The sequence below is a fragment of the Pelophylax lessonae genome (genome assembly GCF_965119305.1).
Source record: "Pelophylax lessonae genome assembly, chromosome: 6".
In the NCBI taxonomy this organism is placed as follows: Eukaryota; Metazoa; Chordata; class Amphibia; order Anura; family Ranidae; genus Pelophylax; species Pelophylax lessonae.
Genome location: NC_138773.1, coordinates 50,287,061 through 50,312,105, shown reverse-complemented (window position 1 = coordinate 50,312,105; position 25,045 = coordinate 50,287,061). Strand labels below are relative to the sequence as shown.

Sequence of the window (25,045 nt, the reverse complement as noted above, 5' to 3'; positions counted from 1 at the left end):
CTGAATCTTTTCTATTCCTTCTATTTTAGAAAACTGCCATCATCTGTATTCAACATCATCTGTCAACCTCTCTCTGACTTCTAAAAATTCTTCTGCTTGGGAACCTACAGCGTCTTCCGATCCCTGAACTTCTAGCATAATTATATTTCCTCAGACCCCAACTGCTCCTCTTCTTTACATTTTTGGCAATATATTTTATCCATTCACTACACCAAATGTGTCTTCATCCTCTCTCTTCCGCCTCCATCATCCAATTTCCTTCGTAACTCCGTCATCATCCATAATCACTCTCTCCTCTCATTTTGTCATTATGCTCATCTAATTTTCCCTTCTTAGACCTTCCATGGTTATCTCCCCTCCATAACCCTGTCATCATCCACCATGAACCTCTTCAAACCCATCATTTTTTGCCTCTGAACTTTCATCATCGTTACTCGTCAGAAGTACTTTTCATATTCTTATCTCCTCAGATGTTCCTCATTTTCTTTGTATCCTTGCCATCATTCCTCATTCCTTCTCATGGGTATGAAGCATGTCTTCATAACCTCTCCTCCGACCCTCCACCATCCTCTCTTTACCTTATCTCAGTCTTCACCTGTCATTGGTCTCTACCCTCTCTGTCAGTCTTTATCCTCCACCCTCCTCTCACCCCTCAGTCTGTTATTCTACTCTCTAATTTTTTACCATTAGAACCTCTACCATAATTCTATTTTATTAGATAATATTTTCTTCTTCTCTCCAGGGGCGTAATTACAGGGGTTGCAGGGGTTGCAATTGCAACCGGGCCCCATGCTATAGGGGGCCTGTGTGGCTCCCCTGTACCCCTGGATAGGAGGGGCGGCGGGGGAAGCATGTAGAGAAATCACTGTCCTTTTTCCTCCTGTAGCTGCAGGAGGAAAATGGAGGAGATTGGTTCCTCTGTATGCTGCCCCCGACACTCCTCCTATCCATTTCACTTGTGTTCTGCTGTCTCTGGGCCCCTGTGTGCTCCCCTGGTCCCCCCCATCCCCCCGTCCCGTGCTCCCTTCCCTCTCCTCCCCGCTGCTGCATGGGATGTATCACTATAGAGAACCAGGAAGGGGTTGGTAAATATGTAATTTACCAGCTCCTTCCTTTTCTGAATGGACAGAGTCATAGTCAGTGACATTGTAAAAAAATAAAATAAAATGATAAAAAATAATACAATTAAAGTACCAAAAAAATAAAAACTACTGACACCAGTGGGATCGCAAAGGTCACACTTGCAACCGGGCCCTGGCATTCCACCACCGTGGGGAGGCCCCAAGATGGCAGGAAGGGGGCCTCCTGCAGAACTTGTGAAAGGGTCCCAGGATCAGTGGGAAGAGCCCCGGCCAGGGGTCCAGGGGGCCCTTCATGGTTTCTTGCACCGGGGCCCTGAAGGTTCTAGCTACACCTCTGCTTCTCTCCAATTCTATCTGTCAACCCTTCTCCTGTTTTTATACTCTCTCCTTGGACCCTCAGTCATCTATTTTTCTCCTTAATCCTGGCACCATCTATTGTCATTCTCTCCTCTCTGTCATTGCCCTCTATCATCCTCTCTCCTCTCAGTCTACTATTATACTCCATCATGGAACTCTTCAAACCTGTCAAAATATTTTAGCCTCAGAACTTTCATCATCTTTACTCCTGAGAACTACTATTATATTTGTATCTCCTCAGATGTACTCTACTCCTCTGCATCTTTTCCATCATTTCTCATCCCTTCTCTCCACCAAACAAGCTTTTTTACTCTCTCCTCAGACTCTCTATCATCAACTCTTCTCCTTTCACAGGCATCATCTATCATCAGTGTGGCAAACACAGCCACTGTATATTGTCCTTCGTGTATGCATTATGTTTATTGCATGTGTATACCTTTAAGAACCAAGTGTTTGCAATGTAATGTTACAGCCCTTCTTCCCCCCCCCCCCCCCCTCCTGTTTCTGTGTCTAATTGTGTGGATTCATGACACATAGACAATGGTCTGGACTGGAGAAATCTCTCCGCAGGGGGTCTGTATTGAGAGACTGCCTGTTTACCATAAGCTCATTAGGTTATCTGTAGCCTGTTTCAATGTACAAATATTCAGTCCCCCATGTGGTCTGCTGCTGTACAGCCCCTGGAATGTCTGTGGGGGAAGCCCCTTGCATGGGAAATCTCATAAATACTGAAAGCCTGTGAATAAAAGTGTTGTTGACTCCCAGCCTATGTGTCGTCTAGTTCTTGGGAGGGAAGGATGGTATAACGCTACCTGGATTGTTGCATGCTGTACCTGCCTATTTGGATTATTACCTGTTTCCTGTCTATCAGCGGAGACCCTGTAGAATAAACTACCTCTCCGCTACAATCAGTCTCTTTCCTCTCTGTCAGCCATTGTCCTCTATCTTCCTCCCTCTGTTATTATACTCTCTCATCTTCAGACCCTCTCCTCAGACCATCTGTCATCTCCTCTTTTCCTTATCCCAGTCATCCTCTGTCATCATTCTCTCCCCTCTCTGCCAATCATTATCCTTTACCCTCTGAACCTCTCATCTTTACTGCTCTCAAACTGTTAGGGTACTACCAACATCCTGGCCAATCAGCGAATTCGTGCATTGGCGGGAATGCGCATGCACGCCCAAATCCGGGCAAACACAGTCAGAAATGTGCGTGCCTCAATGCGCATGCACGTACGCCGTGTGTAATGGCGCTTGGCGCCAAACGGCCTATTTAAAGCCAGCAGCCACAATTACTAGCTGCTGGATGATCAACATCCTCCTGTGTTCCCTGTGCCTTGTAAACCTGCTGATCTTGACCTCCTGTTGCCGACCCGGACTGCTTGACCCTGCTTCTCTTGATCTCCTGGCTCCCGACCTCTTGGCATGCTCTTGGACTCCCGTTGCCTTCTCCAGTACTTGACCTCGGCTTGGCTCCTGACTTCGCTTTCCTGCACTTCTGTGTTTACCCAGCTTGTTCCTGTTTCAGCCTTGAGACTGCCTGGCTTGTCAAAGTGTTCCAGACCTGCTTGGGACTTCACAACCAGTTTGTTCCTGCTCCCATCTGGTCATCCCAACCGGCAACCCGTGCTACTTCGGGCACAGCACTCCCTGTTCCACTCCCAGGGGTGCTCTGCGCCTAGCCGCAAGGGGTAGCCCTCTCTACACTCCGGCTTCGGATCAGGTATGTGACACAAACTTTATAATACTCCCTCTCTCAGAACCTTTATGATCCATTCATCATAAACCGTTTATCATAACTGGATGTCACACCACTTCCTCAAACTCAAACTATCCAAAACTGAGCTCATAGTATTTCCTCCCCTCACGTGCCCCATCCCCTGACTTCTCAGTCAAGATCAATGGCACAACTATCAGCCCATCCCTGGGTGCCAGGGTGCTAGGGGTAACCCATCTAAATCATGCCGCCTCAACCTCTGCAAAATCTACAGAATACGCTCCTTTTTTAACCAATGACACCACAAAGCTATTAATGGTTATCTCTCGCCTCGACTACTGCAACTCCCTCCTCATTGGTTTACCTTTACATAGGTTATCCCCTTTTCAGCCATCATGAATTCTGCCGCCAGACAAATCCAACCTTACTAGCCATTCAGTGTCTGCTACCCCTCTCTGCCAATCCCTCCACTGGCTTCTGCTCACCCAACAAATAAAATTCAAAGTACTAACAACAACTTACAAAGCCATTCCCACTTCTGCTCCTAGCTACATCACTAACCGGGTCTCAAAATATCAACCAAACTGCTCTCTTCTGTCCTCCAAGTCCTCCTGCTCTCTAGCTCCCTTGGCACCTTCTCAGATTCTCGCCTCCAGGACTTTTTCCAGACTATGAAACTCCCTACCCCAATCTGTCCGGCTTTCTCTGAATCTATGCATCTTTAGACGATCCCTGAAAACCCTGCTTATTAAAGAAGCCAAACCTGCTTCTAACTTATACATTGTGTTTTTTCTTTCTCCATCAGCTCACCCCCCATAGTTATTACCTTTTGTATCACTAAATCTCTTAGATTGTAAGCTCTAACGAGCTCTCTGATTTCTTCTTTACCAAATTGCATTGTAACTGTAATGTCTGCCTTCATTTTGTATTGCGCTGCGTAATCTGTTGGCTCTATATAAATCCTGCATAATAATAATCATAACCCTCCTATCCAAACCTTTTATCGTCCATCATAAGACCCTTTTTTTATTGTTGTCTGAATGTCCATCTTCTCTCCTCTATTATAAGCTTATCCCTTACAAATCCACGTCATCTAGTCTCTCATCTTAAAGTGGAGTTCCACCCTAAAATTTAACATCGGTCCATCTTCTTGCTCCGGGTCACCTGAAAAACAAATGGATAATCCCAATTTTTTTTTTTACTTACCTTGTTTTAGAAGAAAATATACTCACCTTACTTCCTCTTCCTCCCACTGCGGCCACGGTCCGTCGTCACTTCCTGGCTTGCAATGATTCCTGGGAGCTGAACGTCATCGCTCCCAGGAATCAATGCGCCTGCACCGGCCCCGACGTCAGTTCCGGTGCAGGCGCGTCATTCCCTGCTAAACAGCTTCTGGGCATGCCCAGAAGCTGTGCAGGGATGACGCTGCAGCCCCGGAAGTGACAGCGGGGCCGATGCAGTGCATCGTGGGACCGAAGAGGACGGAAGAGGACGCAGAAGAGGACGCGCTGGCTTCAGCTGCCCACACCTGAGATGACAGCGCTGGAGAAGAAATTTTCAAGGTAAGTATTTCTTCTAAAAGGTAAGTGCAACCTGGGACAGTTCAGAGGCTATCCATTGTGGAATGCACTAGCCCTGACTGTCCCGGGGGTATTTTTATGTATTTTTTTTTTTTGTTTTAGATGGAACTCCGCTTTAAGTTTAGCTGTTCCCTTTTTTCTTTAAACTTTCATCATCACTGCCACTCAGACCTCTGTTATCACCCTGTATTTTAAATCTGTCATCATTTCCTCTTCTCTAAATTTCTTATGATTCTCTCAGAATTTCTCAGAAGTACATAGCTCTTGATCAAACATATGTTCTCTATCCACATTCCTAAAAACATCTTAAAGACACTAATTTACTCTGCAATTCTGTTTCCCATCATCCTCTAAACACTCATTCTACTGTACATTCTCCCTGCTATATATCCTACCAATATGTTTTATAGAAGAGTACCGAAGAAAAGTAAAGCTCTGTAAATTGACTCATAACTGACGTATCAATAAAATATTAAAACCTAACTTACCTCTCTTTTGTAGTAATCTGCATTCTTTCCCTAAATTAAAAAAAAATTCCGTCTATTACTTTAAAAAAAAAAACTGAAACAACAGGCGATACAATCTTCTAAATGTTCTTTTTTATCTAACAGTGGTGATTTATTCATGGATATTTTTTTTATCAGTAACGTACATACTTTCCCGAGGTGTCACAATTTACAGAACAGTATCATTTTTCAAAAAAGCTCCACCTTTTATTAAAGAAAAAAAAAAAAAAAAAACATTCTTGAGCTCAAGGCAGTGACTTGGTTGAGATGATGTCATCTGTCTGCTGCAGGCAACAGGAGGCATCTCTTCAGTCTCCTCCCTCCAGTGATCAGAAAGTAACAATGTAACTCTGTAGCAGGCTGCTGAGTCAGACAATTGCTAAAGCCCCTTCACATGATTGGACTGATTGGGTCCGCCTGTCCGTTTTTCAGGCGGACCCGGTCGGGCCACCCATTGACCCCTATGGGGAGGTGGATGTCAGCGGACATGTGTTCGTTGACACCCGCCTGGTATCCGATCCGGCAAGATCCGCTGAAAACAAACATATGGCAATACGTTCGCCACCTGTCCAGCGGGTCGGAACGTATGGGATCGGCTGTCTGTTTTCATCCGATCTCCCCATAGAGGAGAGCAGGACTCTGACAGGTCCGTCTCAGCACAGTGAGTGTAGACAGACCTGTCATCCGCCTGCTCAGCAGGGATCAACCGAGCGATCCCCGCTGAGCAAGCGGAGTCCGTCAAAATGGATCCGCCCCGTGTGAAAGGGGCCTAATACACACATAGTAGTTTTATTTTGTTCAACTCAGAAGGAGCCACTGTACTAACTATCGATGTTAGTGCAGCGAACGTCCCTACTGTTCTATTGTGTTCTGACAGGGGGACACCCCCCCCACCCGCCAGAACACTCCGCCTTAGCCATTGGCTGAGAGCGCTGAACGGGGGCCTATTTGCAGACCTTTTTCGGCCATGCCCCTTCGACAGAAGCAAGCCGAAAAGGCCGGTTTCTGTCAGACCGACTGCCGTACACACGGACCAAATATTTATATATATATATATATATATATACACAGTATTTGTTATAATTTTTTCCACTTTTTTTGCGGTTTGTGCTATAGTGCATAGTAAACCAAAACATTAATGTGGAAAAATCCATAAAAACTGTCCCAAATACAAAGAGAATTGTGCTTTTACCCCTGAAGGGGTACAGCCATCTGGTGAGTGTAGACCCAATAGGGGGGAGCACTTTATACGTTTATTAGATGTGCTCGGATCATATAAACTTGGTTATATGATGGATTATATTGTTTGAAATGATATGTCTATTTTTTTCACTTCTCAAAGGGACAGAGCATATATATATATATATATATATATATATATATATATATATATATATATATATATATATATACACATATATATATAATTGTTATAATTTTTTTCCACTTTTTTCTTTTTTTGCGGTTTGTGCTAAAGTGCATAGTAAACCAAAACATTGATGTGGAAAAATCCATATAAACTGTTCCAAATACAAAGTGACTTGTGCTTTTACCCATTCATGTTTTGGTTTACTATGCACTATAGCACTTTATACGTTTATTAGATGTACTCAGGTCATATAAACTTGGTTATATGATGGATTATATCGTTTAAAATGATATGTCTATTTTTTACACTTCTTAAAGGGACACGGCATATATATATATTTTCTACTTTTTTCTTTTTGTGCGTTTTATTATTGCACAGTGAAAATTGAGCACAAGGGATTTGGCCCCTTAGGCACCATCACATTTTATACTCACACTAGATGCATTTAGAGTACAGAATAGGTTAATTTTCCTTTATCACTTAGTTATCCTTGGTTGGATTACATATTGGGTTGGGGTTGAGATATAATTCACGTCACATATCCTGTAGTACTTTATTTAAAGGGACAGCGCATAGCGCTAACACATATATTGTAACATCTGCAGCCCCACCCATACTTCTCTATATTCATCTCTTTCCATATTCTCCACCTTTGGTGGGGAATTAGGGTAAGGCAGCAGCCATATTCTGGGTCCTAAGCATTGAATTTATTATCCATTTACTCCCCCTGACAATGCCTTCATCTGATTTTCTCTCCACAAGGATAGAGCCATCTTTGTTCGGGCATCCTCCAGGGGCAGCATCTATTTCCTGGACTGGGATGCCAGCACAGAGATAATACAGCCATGTACATAGTTACATAGTTGGTAAGGCTAAAGACCATATATCTCTATATTCATTGTTAGGGGGAGTACTGTGATGTCTGTAAGAGCCGGTTCACACTACCGCGACCAGAAAGTCGCCCCATGAAGGAGCGACTTTTTAGCGTGACTTTAGCGCAAATTTAGAGCAAATTTAGCGCGACTTTAGCGCGACTTGTGCACTACTTTGAAGAGACTTAAATGATAGGCGACTTTGTCTGTGGGGAATGCCTGGATAATCTTTTTCTTCTTCCTGGAAAGTCTGATCACAGTCGCTTGAAAATAGATAAGGATCCGACTTGGAGGCGACTCCCATTGAAATCTATGGGCACAAGTCGGATAGAGGTCGCCTTGAAGTAGTACAGGAACCTTTTCTGAAGTCGGAGTGACTTCAGTAGTGCATATTAAGACGGCTCTCATTAATTTACATTGAATTTGTAATGACAAGCGACTTGGGGCGACTTGAGGTCGCACAAGTCGCGTCCCAAGTCGGAGTAGTGTGAACTGGGTCTAAGAGGTAATAAATACCTGGAAGAATTACACTTACACATTACGCAGCTTGCACACATGTACCATAAGAGGGCAATCTGTTGCTGGACCTACTTTGATGTCTACCTCGCAATCAGGATGCATTTTTTGCTGATTTGAGAGCAATCCATCAGTGAGTTTTGGGGTCTGAGCCAGGAGACGTTTTGTCTCTGACCCTGAAGTCATGACACAATACCACCTGGAGCGTGACGGGAATGTACACTTACAAGTTGCATCCTTCCCGCGTAGCAGTTTCCCCTTTCTGGACCGTGATCCATCACATTTAAACAACCGGGCTGTAAGAAACATGAATAATGCACGTGTTATGTCTGGAAAAAACAAACTGGATCAGTTCCTTGCCCTCTATGGACTATCCCTTATAATAAAGAAAGAGGTGGGCCAGGGACAGTCAGGCTGGGGAGAAAAGGGCTAGATGATGCTGGATGCCCTCCAACCAGGAAATAAAGCAGGCTTTATCTGACTTGCTGCAGCTTCTAATGCACATTGTGAGAAGCTCACAGTGTGCAGTGAAATCACAGTAAGCCTTTTCAGTCCAGGAGAGGAGCCGGTACAACTGTGCAAGACTAAAGGGAAGGCTGGAGGTCAGATTTAAGTATTTAGCATTATCACTTTGATATAATATGTATTTGTTTACTCTCCAAACTGTAATGATGAATTTACAGTGCTAAGCATAAGTACCCCATGGGTAGCCCCCCTGCAGCGCTCATATCGCTGGATCAAACCAGCAGTTTAAAGAACTGAAGAACATCAGAAAAACTGCCGCAAAATTTCCCAGTTTAGTCCTGTTAAATATTCAATGAAAACATGGAAATTCATTTCATACAGTTTCTATCAATGTTAATATTCATTTGCATCAACTCCTACACAGCAGCTGAAACTTCAGAGAGTGGGGGTGCTTACACTGGTGGCTCAAGTCAAAGAGAAAAGGGGGGACTACGCAAGACTTGGGGCTCATTCACATGGACTAAAACAGACATTTATTGTATATATATTTATTTACATTGTAAAAACTGCAAAATCAAATGTTCTCACGCCATATTCTCTGCAGATCAAATGTCATTCATTAAAAAAAAAAAAAAAATGTGTGTAGCACTGTCCCCGTAAGGACTGCCAGATATTCACTTTGCGGGTTCCCCTGAGTTACCAGCACACAGTCCCAGCAAAAAAAGTTCCCCATTTTCCCTCTTCAGCTCCCGCCAATAATCAGTCCAAGGTTATGTGGTTGGCTTTGTTTATTTGATAATTTGGGGATAGGAGAAGGAAATAGTGGGATTCTCCATTTTAACTATGCACAATGTTGAGGACTTCTATCTTCTGGTACAGCCAGGCTGTTGATTCACCCTGCAACTATGGATGAATTGGTAGTTGAGTCTCTTCTCCCAAGACAACTCAGTGAATAGACATTTATCTTCAGAACACTCTCCTTAGCATCCTCTCTCGACAAGCTGACACCCGTCCACTGACTATCCTACAGGCAGGGGTGGCCCCCCTCAGGTCAGGCCCCTTGACACGAGTCCCTGTACTCATGATATTGTGACCCCAGGTTCTCCCCTCTCAGACAGGGTTCCTGGACCTCTGGGTTCACATAGTTGCCAACATTTGAAAAAAATTTCCAGGGACACTTTGCAGCACAGCTATCAATTACTTACCACACCCACTTCCCTGAAGCTCCGCCCACTCTGCATAATTAATCTCCGCCTACTTATCAGATTATAGGGTCTACTTCATAAAGAGAGAATTACAGGAAATTGAAAAGGGAATTGAAAACTTGAGGCCAAATGTAGCAGAGTTGGAATAATTCTCCCATTCAGCTGCACTACTTCTGCCTAAAGTTTAAAATTCTCATCACAATTCCCTGCAATTCTAAAGTGTCAGCTTGTCGGAAGGTGCTCTGCCTCCCCCTGCTGGCGGATTTCGGAAAGTGCACCATGCTGACACCCTGGCTCCGGTGACATGTTAAATTTGCGACAGACGGGAAGAGTGAGCCGGCACCGAGAGAGAGAGACAACCTGCTGCCAGAACAACAACACATAGCTGGGGTGAGAGCGACACTGTGTGGAACAAGATTTAAAAAAAAAAAAAATAAAAAAAAATTTTTTTTAAATGATTTACATTGTCCCTGATTAACCTTCCTAGCGGTATTCCCGAGTGTGACTCGGGGTTAGATTTTAGTGCCAAAAGCGGTAACCCCGAGTCACACTCGGGGTAGCGCTAGGAAGATCGCTGGATGCTGGAGGAGGTTTTACTTACCTTTTCTCCGGGATCCAGCGAAGACTGCGAGCGGTGTGCGGCGGCGGAGCTCTCTCCCGATCGTCTGCGAGCCCCGGCTTCCGTCTCCGGCGACGTGACGTCCGCCGGGGGGTGGAACCGGCGGCAAATTCGAATGTAAAATGCACCAAACACACTGATATCGTTCAAAATAAAAAAAAAATCACATTACATTACCCCCCAGTGCCCTTTCCTGCAGTTTTACTGAACTTTTTATGTAAATATATGTATATATATATATATATACATATATATACAGTATATATATATATACACATATACATATATATATATATATATATATATATATATATATATATATATACACACACACACATATTATATATATATATATACACATATATATGTATATATATATATATATATATATATATACACGTATATATATATATATATATATATATATATACACGTAATTCTTGTGAATGAGCAGCCCAAACCAACTGTATACATTATATATATATATATATATATATATATATATATATATATATACGTATATATATATATATAATATATATATATATATATAATATATGTATACATAATATATGTATACATACATATATATATATATATATAATATGTATAATAAATGTATACAGTTGGTTTGGGCTGCTCATTCACAATAATTACATGCTTTCAGCACCTAAAATAATGGTACCGCTTTCAGCACCTAAAATCCAAAAGAATCATACCGCCAGGGAGGTTAACAGGGGCAGTGTAAATTACCCGGGACAGGCTCCTATTTGCCGGGATTGTCCCGGGAAAAAACGGGACAGATGGCAGGTATGGGTTCAGCTCCTCTCAACCGTTCCTCGGGCCCTCATAATGACCTACTGTGACCGCATGGCACCTCTTCAAAGGGGGAGGCAGCCACCCCCTACCTCCGGGGCTCCACCCTCCAGCCAAAGACCTCGCAGCACATGTGCTCCTGGTTTTTATACAGTATCCCAGAATGCAGAGTCGACCTGCCACTGCCAATCACCAGGACTGTATCAAAGCCTATGCACCCATTCATCAGGTTTCCTCCCACTGTCCAACATGCCTCCCTATTGGACCAGTGTGAAACACTTTCCAGACTGAATAAATCGCATACTGAGCACAATGAGCAGACCTCACCAACAGATCCTGCTCTCTGGTAGGCAGAGAACAATATAGATTTACCTGCAGCCCCTCTGGTAAGCAGACAGAGCTCAAAACTATACTCTCTCACTAGCACCTATCTAGGAGGGTGCTACATGTGTAAATTAAAAAAATGATTACCCTTTAAGGCCACTAGATGGAGAGGAGGAGCATGTTTATTTTCTATAATACTCTGCACCATCTAGTGGCCATAGTATTTTACACTTTTTTTTAACTAATGTCATTTATTCTGCAAAGAATATAGCCCCATATGCCCAAAAAATTATTTGCATGCAGTTTCAATGAATAAACAGCAATTCATTTTATAAAATATTATCAGTACAGCCACTAGGTGGAGCAGAGGAGCATACTCATTTTCTATAATGCTCAGCACCATCTAGTGGCCATAATGCAGCATTTTTATCCTTTCATGTATTTATTTCTTTTTTTTTTTCTAACTAATATCATTCCATCTCCAGACAATATAACCCCATTTGCACAAAAAGAATTCGCATGCAGTTTCAATGGATGAACAGCATTTTTTTTTTTTATATAAATACACCGCTAATATTGCTCAACATTTTGTGACTGTTTTAAAATATTGATCAAAAATACAATCTTTTGGGTTATAAATGTAAACAGTCTATCAAAACCGATCTGAATTACATTGGGGTCTCTGACAAACACGCAGATGATTTTTTGAACAATCAGAAGCGATTGACAAAATGCTTTCTAAATCAATCAATTGGAGGGTTAAGATCTTACCGTCTTTATTCCTTTTAATCCAGTTAATTACATTGAATGATCAGTTAAATGACTATATCAGTATATGTGTTTGGTCACCAAAAGACTTTGCACACCTTGAGGTGTGCTGTGCTATCGTTGCGCACCTTTGCTGGCAGCTATCTTAGGGCTCATTTAGATGGGCATCGACAACCGTCCTGCGTGCATGACACAGGTGCTCCACATGAGCGCTGCATTGTTTGTAATATGATTATCTCCTATGATCATCAGCTCCATCCAGTGGCCATAATGCAGTACTTTCCTAAAAAAGTATAGAGAAAAACAATACCATATTATGGCCACTATGTGGAGCTGATGATTAAAGGAGATAATCATAGAACAAACAATACAGTGATCATTTGTGGCGCCTGTGCGATGGCTTTAGGTCGCATTCAGATGGGTGAGCCAATGTTTTTTGCAGCTGCACCCACCTTGGAGCTGCGTACAGGCAGCCTATACAAATGGATGCAGATGCAGCTGCTGCACAGACACAGCGACATGTCAAAATATGACATAAATGCAGGAGCAGGTGCACAGATCTGAACACACACCATATGCGATCAGATCTGTGCACCTGCTCCTGCACACATGTCATATTTTGACATGTCGCTGCACTGCGTTTGCATCCACTTGTATAGGATGCCTGCACACAGCTCCAAGGCGGATGCAGATGCAAAAAAACAGTGGCTCACCCATCTAAATGGGACACAAAGCCTTTGAACGGGCGCCACAAATGATCGCAGTATTGTTTAGTATATGAATATCTCCTATGATCATCAGCTCCATCTAGTTGCCATAATTTGGTATTATTTTTTATCAAGGTATTTAAGGAAAATACTGCATTATGGTGGAGCTGATGATCATAGGAGATAATCACATTACAAACAACGCGGCGGATATTTGGAGCACCCCTGTGAAGGCTTTGGAGGTCATTTAGATGGATGAGCTGCTGTTTTCTGCATCTGACTTGGAGCTGCACACAGGCATCCTATACAAACGGATGCAGACACAGTGCAGCCACTTGTCAGGGGCTTATTTGGATGGGTGCTGACACCCGTCCTGCATGAGCCTTGGAGCTTCACACACACAACCTTTAAAAGTGGATGCAGGTGTAGCAGCTGCTCCATCTAGTGGCCATAACATGGTATTGTTTCTCATTCAGTAGTTTAGGAAAATACCACATTTTGGCCACTAGAGCTGAGAATCAAAGTATATTACAAACAATGCAATGGTCATTCCTGGCACCTGTGCAAATGTTTAAGACACCTGCACAGTGAATTGTTTAGACATAGACCACAAGTCCATAAGTGCAATTAATGCTTAATGTATTAAGCATAAATAAACTGAAAGTTCAATTTGGCTTTAAAAATCCTCAATGTACAGTATGTCTGCGGCATTTCCATAGTTAGGGGGGATGGGGCATATTAATACACTGCTCAAAAAAATTGAAGGAACACTTTGAAAACACATCAGATCTCAATGGGGAAAAACCTCATGCTGGATATCTATTCTGATATGGACTGGGTAATGTGTAATGCCCCATACACACGTGCAGATTATCTGAAGACTTTTGTCTGCAGACTTACCAAAACCATATAATATGAGGTCAAACCTAAACACTTTCAATTTGTATGCAATCCGGCAGGCCCTTGCACTACATAGAAAAGGTAAATCTGAAGACAAAAGTCTTCAGATAATCTGCACATGTGTACGGGGCATTAGGAAGGAAAGGATGCCACATTGTTTGATGGAAATTTAAATTATCACCCTACAGAGGGCTGAATTTAAAGACACCCCGAAAATTAAAGTGAAAAAATGATGCAGCAGGCCAGTGCATTTTGCTGAAATTTCATTGCAGAAACTCAAAATGGTACTTAGTAGTTTGTATGGCCCCACTTGCTTGTATGAATGCCTGACAACATCAGAGGTGCTCCTAATGAGATGACTGATGGTGTCCTGGGGTATTAACTCCCAGATCTGGACCAGGACATCACTGAGCTCCTGAACAGACTAAGGTGCAACCTGGCGACGTCTGATGGACTGAAACATAATGTCCCAGAGGTGTTCTATTGGATTTAGGTCAGGCGAGTGTGGGGGCCATTCAATGGTATCAATTCCTTCACCCTCAAGGAACTGGCTCCATACTCTTGCCACATGAGGCCGGGCTTTATCATGCACCAGGAGGAATCCAGGACCAACTGAACCAGTGTAGGATCTGACAATGGGTCCAAGAATTTCATCCCGATACCTTATGGCAGTCAGGGTGCCATTGTCTAGTCTGCAGAGGTCTGTGCGTCCTTCCATAGATATGCCTCCCCAGACCATCACTGACCCACCACCAAACCAATCATGCTGAACAATGTTATAGGCAGCATAACGTTCTCCACGGCTTCTCCACACCCTTTCAAATCAGTCACATATGCTCAGGGTTCACCTGCTCTCATCTGTAAAAAGTACAGGGCACCAGTGTCAGACCTGCCAATTCTGGTGTTCAATGGCAAATGCCAATCGAGCTCCACGGTGCCAGGCAGTGAGCACAGGGCCCACTAGAGGATGTTGGGCCCCCATGCCACCCTCATGAAATCTGCTTCTGATTGTTTGGTCAGAGACATTCACACCAGTGGCCTGCTGGAGGTCATTTTGTAGGGCTCTGGCAGTGCTCATCCTGTTCCTCCTTGCACAAAGGAGCAGATACTGGTCCTGCTGAGGGAGCCTGATGAAGGAGCATGCATGCCTTCTCAGCTGTCGGATGTGACGTCACCCGTGCCTCAGCGCCGTGGAAACATCAACGCTGACCGAAAGACATTGACAGCCATCAGCAAATTTGTCACAGCTGCATCCATCCGTCACCAGAGACTCTGCAGATGGCCTATTCTACTCACCATGCTGGCATATCGTTTACCTTTATTTCTTTCATTATTTCTTTTTACCCCTATTAAACTTTGTATGCTACATTCAGTAGGTGCTGCTTTTCTGTTTCTTCTTGCTAATGGGTTAAGGACCATCTATGGCCCTGTTCAGCTCTCCTAGAGTAACTGCTCGTCTCCTGGAATCTCCTCCATGCTCTTGAGACTGTGACAAACCTTCTGGCAATGGAACGTATTGAAGTGCCATCCTGGAGGAGTTGGACTGCCCGTGCAACCTCTATAGGGTCCAGGTATCACCTCATGCTACCAGTAGTGACACTGACCCTAGCCAAATGCAAAACTAGTAAAAAAAACAGTCAGAAAAGATGAGTAGGGAAAAAAATGTCAATGGTCTCCACCTGTAAAACCATTCCTGTTTTGGAGGTCGTCTCATTGTTGCCCATCTAGTGCACCTGTTGTTAATTTCATTAACACCAAAGCAGCTGAAACTGATTACCAACCCCCTCTGCTACTTAACTGACCAGATCAATATCCCAGGAGTTTAATTGACTTGATGCTATACTCTGATTAAAAAGTGTTTCTTTCATTTTTTTTGAGCAGTGTATCTAGGCAGCTATAGAAATTAACATCCTGCTTCACAAGGAAAGGGAAAGCTAATTTTTAATAACATCAGATCAGAAAAAGGCCTGCCTGGCAATTACAACCAAAGATGATTTTTTTTCCTTTTAACTTTTATCCCAAATATTCAAATCCTTCCTGTGAAAAGTAGATCATTAAAAAAATAAATTATAGCTGCATTCGTGCCAACCAGAGAAACTATATTTAGTTTAATAAAAAAAAAGCAGCAGCATGTGTTAACAACACGACAGGAAGCAAATTATAGACATCTAATTATATACCGCTCACAAAACCTTGCGCTTTAATAAATATAATTGTGCTGGATGTGAGCTCGTCCGCGACCTTGATGGGAAGATGAAAGGGCCATCAAAGTCATCCGAAGGTCACATGAAAGCTTCGCAATCGATTGTTCGATTGCTCGTCTGTGTGCTTTTTTTTTTTTTTTCTAATGAAGAAATGCAAAAGAGCGCGCGGCCTATATAAGGCTCAGATGAAAGACGAGCGTGGGAGAAAAACACGCGTTCGCTTCCCAAGGTGTGCAGATGTGGTTATGGCGCTGCTGTGACTCAAGCTGTGACACTTTTGTGCGAGAACTTTAAAGGCCAACAACTACATACTCATTTCAAAGGAGCCTTGTAGCTTGCAAAATATTTACAAAGGGATACAGTAAAAAGAGTAAAAAGACGTGATAGTTGTTTTAATTTTTTTAAAGGCGAATTGAACTATCAGTTTAAGTCAACTCAATACATCAAGACAAAAGGTGTGCAAAGTACTACAGTTTCTTTTCTTTAGAAAGCAGCCAGAGCCTGAGTAGAAAAGCCAGTTCCCTGCCAGCATGCTGCAGAGAAGGACCTCTGTGTTGAAGCAGTGGTCTCTCTGCCAAGGTCTGGCACACCCCTTGCTATAGCTCTCCAATAAGCTGTTTGTGACCACCTCACTAGGGCTGCTCAGGCAAGCTTCGAACCTCTGCAGAGTGACCACTGTGTCCACACAGACAGCTAGAACTCCACTTATTTTCTCAATAATTTTTATGTAAAAAAAATGTGTGGATCTTTGGTGGAAGTTGTGTGAATATTGGGTGAAACATTTATAAATTGACCCAGGGGAGTAACTACAGGGATTGCAGGGGTCGCCATTGCAACCCAGCCCTATGCTCCAGGGGGCTTGTGCGGCTCCCCGCTACACCTGGGCAGAAAGGGCAGCATATAGAGGAACCGATGCTCTCCATGTTCCTCCTTCAGCTGCTTAATGCCCACTTCTCCTCCTTGCCCTCCCACAGGTATTCAGCAGCTGCAGGAGGAACATGGAGGGTATTGCTTCCTCTATATGCCACCCCTCCTGTCCAGCTTCCTTCTGCGGGCCCCTCTGCTCTCTTCTGGCCCCTCATGATCTTCCTGGGCAACTTCTGTCTGTACCCTCATACTCCCCCCCCCCCCCTGCTCTTTTCGGGTCCCTGTGCTCTTCTCCGGTACCCGTGCTCTCTTGCCCCCCCCACACTCTTTTCCAGTCCCGTGCTCTTCTCTGGTCCTCTGAACCTCCCTGTGCTCTTGTGCTCTTCTCCGGTACCCGTGCTCTCTACCACCACCCCCTCCCCTTTTCTCCTGTTCCATGCTCTGCTCCGGTCCCCGTGCTGTCTCCTAAACCCCCCACCCCCCTCCGCACTGAGTTCCTCCCTCCCTTCTCCCGCCGGCTGCTGCAAGGATGTCTCAGGACGGAGACCAGGGAAGAAGCCAGCACATGTGACATTTACCTAGCACCTTCCAAATTATAGATCACTGACTCTGTTAATTTATAACTGAAGTGTAGTAAACTGTTTACTATCCTTCAGTTTGTGAATGAACAGGAAGGTACAGAGCTATTCCTGTTCATGCATTCTATGCAGCTGAGGTTACAGAGATGGGGATTGAGGGCTGTGTACTCAATCTTCTTTCTCTGTCTCAAAGGTGAAATATGAGAGGTTTGTTTAAAAAAATTGTAAAAAATAATGAACAAAAATAATAAATAAAATTAAATGGTAAAAAAAAGAAATAAAGAAATAAAAAACTACTGACACCAGTGGCAGATACACCAGGGTCGCAAAGGTCACACTTACGATCGAGCCCTGGTGTTCCACCACTGGGCTCGGAGGGAAGGGCCCCCACACGGGGGTCAGAACCCTAGCTCTCTGTGTAGAAGCAATGGTCACTCTGCAGAGGTTCAACAATGAAAAAAAAAAAAAAAAAAAGAAACACCAAAATACCTAAACAACCCTTCATCTGCGTTTTCCAAATCAAGGTTGAATGAGATAATATAAAGTAGTTACATGGCAGGCAGGTACATGAACATGGTATAGACAAGGCATATGGAGCATGGAAGGTGAGGGAAAGTAATTTTTGTTCAGCATTTAAACTGCTTTAAAAAGTTTGTGAGACTGCGGCATGAACACCCGATGAATGCAAGACAAATGCATGACCAACCCATATCTTCTCATGGCCGTTTCTTACTCTGCACCAAATCTTCATCACTTCATTGTAGTTACAATAGTTGATAATACCATGACCAACTCACCGATGGCTTGCTGACGAGCCAGTAAGCCTGTTCTTGGCATTCAATGACGATCCGATCGCCTTTTCGGCGCTGCTTGGCGGCCCTGTTTGTAGAAACATACCACATGGAGTAAAGCCATGATCAATGGACATCCTCAACTATTTTACTAGAGTGCTGGGTCCGATCTCTGCCTTAATTTCTAGGGAAATGATGCATAGGGATGACCACGGTGCATACATTTCCCCACACGGATCTCAACAGACTCACTCAATCTCCTAAATGTCTTAAAGCTGAACTTCAGGTATGGAATTTATTATGGTCCAGCTTGGGCCAAGTGAAGTACACATATTCCATCAAAGCAATCATTTCATCAGTGTTGGATCGGAGTTGCTACCATCCCTTAAATTAACACAAGAATACACCAATATACCTCTTTACTCATTTGCACAGCAACAAATGTAACAAAAAAACACATTGTATAAAAGTACACATTTTTATTGTTCATAGTTTTAAAAATAGACCTCCATGAGGCTCATATCATCCCAAAAAAACATCAATGACATTGTTTGTACAAGTTTTATACTCATGGTGATACCCAATTTCATAAACGACTGTACATACATTATCGATGAAGCAACATTTTAGCGTTGTGGGATACACAATTGAAAGCACCTATGGTATATGCTCCAGTCTCTGGAGGGATTCTTCAGCCCTTGGGGGTTGTGTATACAAACTAGAAAGATATGTGGTCTTGTTGGGTGATCCTATAAGCGCCCTGATGGATGGAGGCAGGTGTTAGATGTATGGTGGCGATAGACAACTCTGATGAAGATAACTTATAGATATTCAAAATGCTTTGGATTTCCCTCTCCATACAAAACTGTACACAAGGGTTTGTTTACTTGGCATGGCCGCCATTCACAGAGTGCCTTGTATTTTTTTAATGAACACAAAGCTCTCTTTGATTGGATGAGGTCGAAAGGCGGGGTGGTGACGTGACAATCTCCACTTCATCCAATCAGAGAAGGCCTTGCATTCAACAACAAAAAATACAAGTTCTCTGAATGGCAGCAGTGCCAAGCAAGCGACCCCTTGGTCAGTGTGCAGAGGGGAAGCCTCTTGGAACAGGTCCCAAAGGATCACTGCTACCACTGTAGTAGTGGTGACTACTACAGTGATAAAACACTTTTAGCTACTAACAGTTTGGTGAACTACCTCCCTCCTACTGCGGCCTGGACAATTCTAGGTGTCTAAGGCTTGGATTCTTGAATCTAATAGGAAATGTGTCAAACACAAGGCCCCTGGGTCGAATCCAGCCCGCCAGGCCATTTCATGTTGCCTTCGCTCCTGGGTGTTTTTTTCAGCCTGCACTCTGTATGTAGCGCACTCCTCAACCCTGCACTCTATACACAACGTGCCCCTGAACTCTGCACTCTATATGTAGCACAGCCCTGAACTCTGCATTCTGTATATAGGGGACCCATGAACTCTGCCTTCTGTGCATCCACCTTCACTAAACCTTTTCTTGGACACGTTGATGTTTGTCTTCCAACTGAACTGGATCGGGACTACTCTGTGTAGGGAGACTCCAACACAAAGGTTTTGAGGTTGTCGATAACTCTACTACCGTTACCCACCAAAAGATGTGTGTAGAGCAAAGCTGGTGTAGAAGCCTTCTGACACCACAATGGCAGGATAGCACCTTCAGAGGCCAGGGGTGGGCTAGCATTTCACCCCAGGGCTGAGTCCATGGCTAAAATGGGGGATTTTGTCTTTTTTTAAGTTTTTTTGCAGAACAATTAAGGAGGTGAGGGTTAGGGGTCCCAGATACCAGATCACTTACAGACTCCAGATCCAGATCAATGTCCAGCTTTACAGTGTCGGAACATTTAAGCTGACCTGGCAACACTGTCAGCACGTTCCCAAATGTCAGTGCATCCTTCATGTGAGTCACCAGGTCCATGTGAGAGACCAGCCTTTTTCCTGGCTCTCTCCAGCAAGGGGTCTCCCCAGAATCTCCTCTTTGCCCCAGTTTGCTCCAGATCAGGCAGGACAGCTTCAGGACCAATTCAGCACATGTTAGACTCCAAATCAGGTTATTGGGCCTAACAGCAGAGCTCCATCCTGCAGCACCTCCCCAGGCCTCAGCTCAGATAAAGAGTGTGAGCACATGGTCTGTCCCAAATATTTATATCCTCCCCCTGCATGCACCAGTAAAATAAAAATCCTACTAGATTGGCTGAAGAAAATATAAAAATTCATAACTTACTTTTGTTTGTGAAATCTCATACTATGACCAGCGACATCTACTAGTCCCTATAAAGGGAAGTTCCACACTTCCTTCTCCTCCCCACTCCTCCTTAACATTGGGGAAATCATTTTGTTTTGGAGGGGGGGGGGGGGGTGAGCGGGTACCGGGTTTTGACAGGTACTTGCTACCCCAGCCTGCTGAGGAATGTCACAGGCCCCAGAAAGCTGCAACGTCAATCAAATAGCGCAGCGCAGTGAGCAGCCAGCTGTGAAACCGCAAGCAGTCACAACTGGCTGCCCACAATTAGTATGCCAGCTCCAGGGACTGAAGCCCGGTGAAGAAACTGGGCAGGGGAGGACAGCACTGAATCCTAGGACAGGTAAGTGACTGTTTATTAAAATTCAGCAGCTTCAGTTTTTGTAGCTGCTGACTTTTAATCTTCGAACAGATAACTGGACAACTTACTAAGGGAAAAAAGGCAGAAATCTATACAATCAGTGATTGTCCCACCCAATCAAAATGAAACTGGCATAGTAGCCCCTGTTTAGGACAAGGGGGCTACACTGGTTATAGATGGATCGCAAATTTCGATCCATGTGTGGCCATACCTGTTCAACAGGAGTGTATTGTGAAATAAGCATGTGTCGATAAGGCCTGCTGGGACATATTTCTTTTCTTTTTGCAATGGTTTTCATTAGAGTTTGAAATACAGAGTAGAAATAAGTATAAATATTAGCATCTGAGATGGTATACATCCGTTGTTCAGGACAATTGGTTCTAGAACATGTAATTGCTTCAGTATAGTCGTACACAGATACCAGTAATAGAGAAGAGAGAGGAAGAGGAACAATATAACATACAACCGTTGCTCAAAACTCATGTTTCCAATATATAACTATGTGATTAAATGAAACATTAATATAATAACTGCTGTTCACCCATGGTATCCATTTTTCATCAAAGACTAACCTAGTGGCTGATTTGTGCAAGTACATTTTTTCATTGGAGTAGTGGACATGTACTAGGCTGGTAACCTTAGAGGGATCCGGTGCTTGGTTACGTCTCCAGTGCCTTCCCAAAACCATTTTGACTGCTAATAATATGTGAATTACCATTGTTCTACAGCTACAAGGGAAGGCGTCTATACCCAGGTATAGAGTTGTGAGGCCCGGTTCAAGTCTGGTTAGTATTCCAGATATGTCTGAGAGAATTAGGAACATTTTTCTCCAAAAACTGGTTTTACTCTTGCAGGCCCAAAAGATATGGAATACAGTATCTATTTGCCCACAGCCTTTCCAGCAAGGTGGTGAATTATTTGTGGTGAAGAATTTGGCAGACATGGGAGTAAGTCACACATGTGCAAGTCACAAGCAAGTCTCAAGTCTTAACCTTCAAGTCTCAAGCAAGTCCCAAGTTACTGTGGCGAAAAGCAAGCAAGTCAAGTCGAGTCCCTGCTAGAAGTCAAGCAAGTCAAGTCAAGTCATTTATTTTGGTCAAGTCACAAATCAAGTCAAAATACTGATTGTAAGAAGAGGTTTGCTGTTCAGAGTTGTGTTTCTGTTCAATCCCGCCGGGACTTGGCGAATGCGCATGCGCGAATGCGCGAGTGCGCGAACACGCGCATGCAAGCACGCAACGGGACAGATGCTGGCGCCAAATTAACTATTTAAACCCAGCCCTTGCTCAGCTCCAGTGCTGCTTTGTCTTCAGCCTTGTTGACCTGGGTAGGGTAGGGTATAGGGTATAGGGTAGAAGAATTTCTAGAACATCTATTGGGTATCGTATTGTGTGTATGTGGGACCCTTGGGTTGGGTGTAACAGTAAATGTCTCCAGCTCAATATGGATGTTTGAGTGGGTAGAAGAAATGAGTGGAGATTCAGAGGTTGCAAAGTGTCTGCTAAAAGGACATGGTGTAAGTTGCAGGATTTAGTACAGTTGGCTTCAAAGTGCACCCATTGTGTATCTGAAGCCAGCTGGAACCATTGTCTAAGTTGACTTAGTTGTGATGCTCGGAGGCAGTGTGCAAAGTCTGGGACACCAATACCTCCTGTTCTCCTATGTTTGAGAAAATGGGCATAGGTACATCGAGCCCATTTTACATTCCAGATGAGCACTGGAATTGTCAGCATGCAGATATTATAAAGTATTCTTGGTAGGATCTTTTAACAGACGCTAGTCTCCCAACCCATGATAGCTCGATCTTGGACAGTTGCTTTGCATCCTGTTGTACATTCGTCAGAAGGGGTTTAAAGTCAGCCTCTACTAGCTTGGCCATAGTCGCTGTCATTGTGATGCCCAGATAGGGAATGTCATCATCCCTCCAGGTGTATGGTAGTTGGGTTGATAGATGCTTACGAGTTGCTGCATGAACTCCCAAGTCTAAGATTAATGATTTAGAGAAGTTCACTTTATAATATGATATGGAACTAAATAATGTCAGAACTTGGTGGGCAAATGGGAGTGAGACAAAGGGGTTGGTCAATAGGAGGATCACTCCGTCTGTGAAAAGGTTTATAACATGAGATTTGCGCTTAAAACTAAATCCCATGATGTGAGGATGGGTTTGAATGGTTTCACTGAAGCGCTGGCCAGCTCAGGCTTTCAGCGGCTCACTCTCTGTTAAAAAAGGGTCACAGGAATGCAAAACAAACTGCACTCCTGTGATCCACAGGAGAAGCACAGCCAAACAAACTTTGGCTGTACTTCTCCTTTAACCTCCACTAATGGAAAGACTTCTTTACAGTAAGAGCTGTGAAAATGTGGAATATACTCCCTGAGGGACAAGTTCTGGTCAGCTTAGTAAATTGTTTTAAAAATAGCTGGATGCATTCCTAAAAGAGCAGAATATATCTGGATGTTAGCTTTTATAGGTAATAAGATTGATGATCCAGGGAATATCTATTTTCCTCCTGGGGGATCAGGAAGGCATTTTTTTCCACTGCTAGAGCAAACAGGACCATGCTTTACAGGGCCATTCTCTAGATCAAGTGTGGGTATAATATTGTGTATATGGAGGCTTCCTATTGATTTTTTTTTTTCTATTGGTTAAACTAGAGTAATGTTGAGACTATCTACAGCACTTGCTAATATTTACTAGTGCAATAAATAGATAAAAAATTGGGTATGAATAAATGAATTAGTCATGTGCAAACAAATAATTAGATTCGTAAATTAACCACCTCCCACCCGGGCCATTGTACATATACGGCCGGGTGGGAGTCTCGTCCTTCTGATCGGACGTTCCGGAAACGTCCTTCAGAAGGAGCGAGATCGCGCCGCCGCGGGCAGCGGCGCGATCTCGATGTGCCTGTGTCCCTCGGACACAGCGCAACAAGATGCGTCAGGAGGGCTCTGTGATTGGCCCTCCTGATCACATGACGGCTGTGTCCAATCACAGCCGTCATGCAATGTTACAGCCGTTGTAACGGCTTCGATCTCTTCTCCTCCTGACAGATCCTGTCAGTGAGGAGAAGAAGAGGATCGATACTGGAGCTGGGGGGGATCAGTGAGTATTTCTAAGTACTCACTGATCACAGGGGGGGGTCTGTGCTGGTAATCAGAACATTGATTACCAGGGCAGCCCTGGGGGGGGTGGGGTGCCACTAGAGCCACCAGGGATGCCCACCCATGACCATCAGGGATGCCCACCATGGCCACCAGGGATGGCAAACAGCCTGCCAGTGGTGCCCTCCTATCAGTGCTGCCCACCAATGCCATATAACAGTGCTGCCCACCAGTGCCCATTATTGCCATCCATCAGTGCCACCCACCAGTGCTGCCTATCAGTGCCCATCAGTGCCTCCCATCAGTGCCCATCAGTGCCCCCCATCAGTGCCGCCCATCAGTGCCGATCAGTGCCACCTATCAGTGCCCATCAGTGCCGCCGATCAGTGCCCATCAGTGCTGCCTATCAGTGCCCATCAGCGCTGCCTATCAGTGCCCACCAATGCTACATATCAGTGCTATCTATCAGTGCCACATATCAGTGCCACATATCAGTGCTGCATATCAGTGCTACCTATCAGTGCCCATCAGTGCTGCATATCAGTGCCACCCCATCAGTGCCACCCCATCAGTGCCACCCAATCAGTGTCTCCTCATCAGTGCCTGTCAGTGCGGCGTCATCAGTGCTCATCAGTGCAGGAAAAAACGTATCTATTCACAAAATTTTATAACCTAAACAAAAAAACTTTTTTTTTTTCAAACTTTTCGGTCTTTTTTTATTTGTGCACCAAAAAAGAAAAAACCTGGCGGTGATCAAATATCACCAAAAGAAAGCTCTATTTGTGGGGAAAAAATCACAAAAATTTGGTGTAGGTACAGTGTTGCATGACTGCGCAATTGTCATTCAAAATGCAACAGCGCTAAAAGCTGAAAATTGGTCTGGGAGGGAAGGGGGTTTAAGTGCCCAGTATTGAGGTAGTTAATAAAATAATATGACAGTATTAGGCTGTATATATAAATAAATGATTAAAGTGTAATATCATACGATGGTGACAAATCAATAAATATGGTAATGGTGCAAAATAATGTGCAATAATTGGAAGTCCATAAAAAAATGACAATAG

The 25,045-nt window shown here is 43.8% G+C and overlaps 1 protein-coding gene across 2 annotated transcripts in view; it reads right to left on the bottom strand.

Annotated features, from left to right (window-relative positions):
• The window catches only part of RGS11 (regulator of G protein signaling 11), a 259,340-nt gene that overhangs the window by 64,550 nt on the left and 169,745 nt on the right, over positions 1-25,045 (bottom strand). For both annotated transcript variants that reach the window (XM_082260013.1, XM_082260014.1), the window contains exons 8-10: positions 18,247-18,328; positions 8,224-8,292; positions 5,222-5,251 (exon numbers count right to left, since the gene is read on the bottom strand). In XM_082260013.1, the coding sequence (XP_082116139.1) occupies positions 5,222-5,251; positions 8,224-8,292; positions 18,247-18,328 (181 nt within the window). The remainder of the gene's footprint in view (positions 1-5,221; positions 5,252-8,223; positions 8,293-18,246; positions 18,329-25,045) is intronic.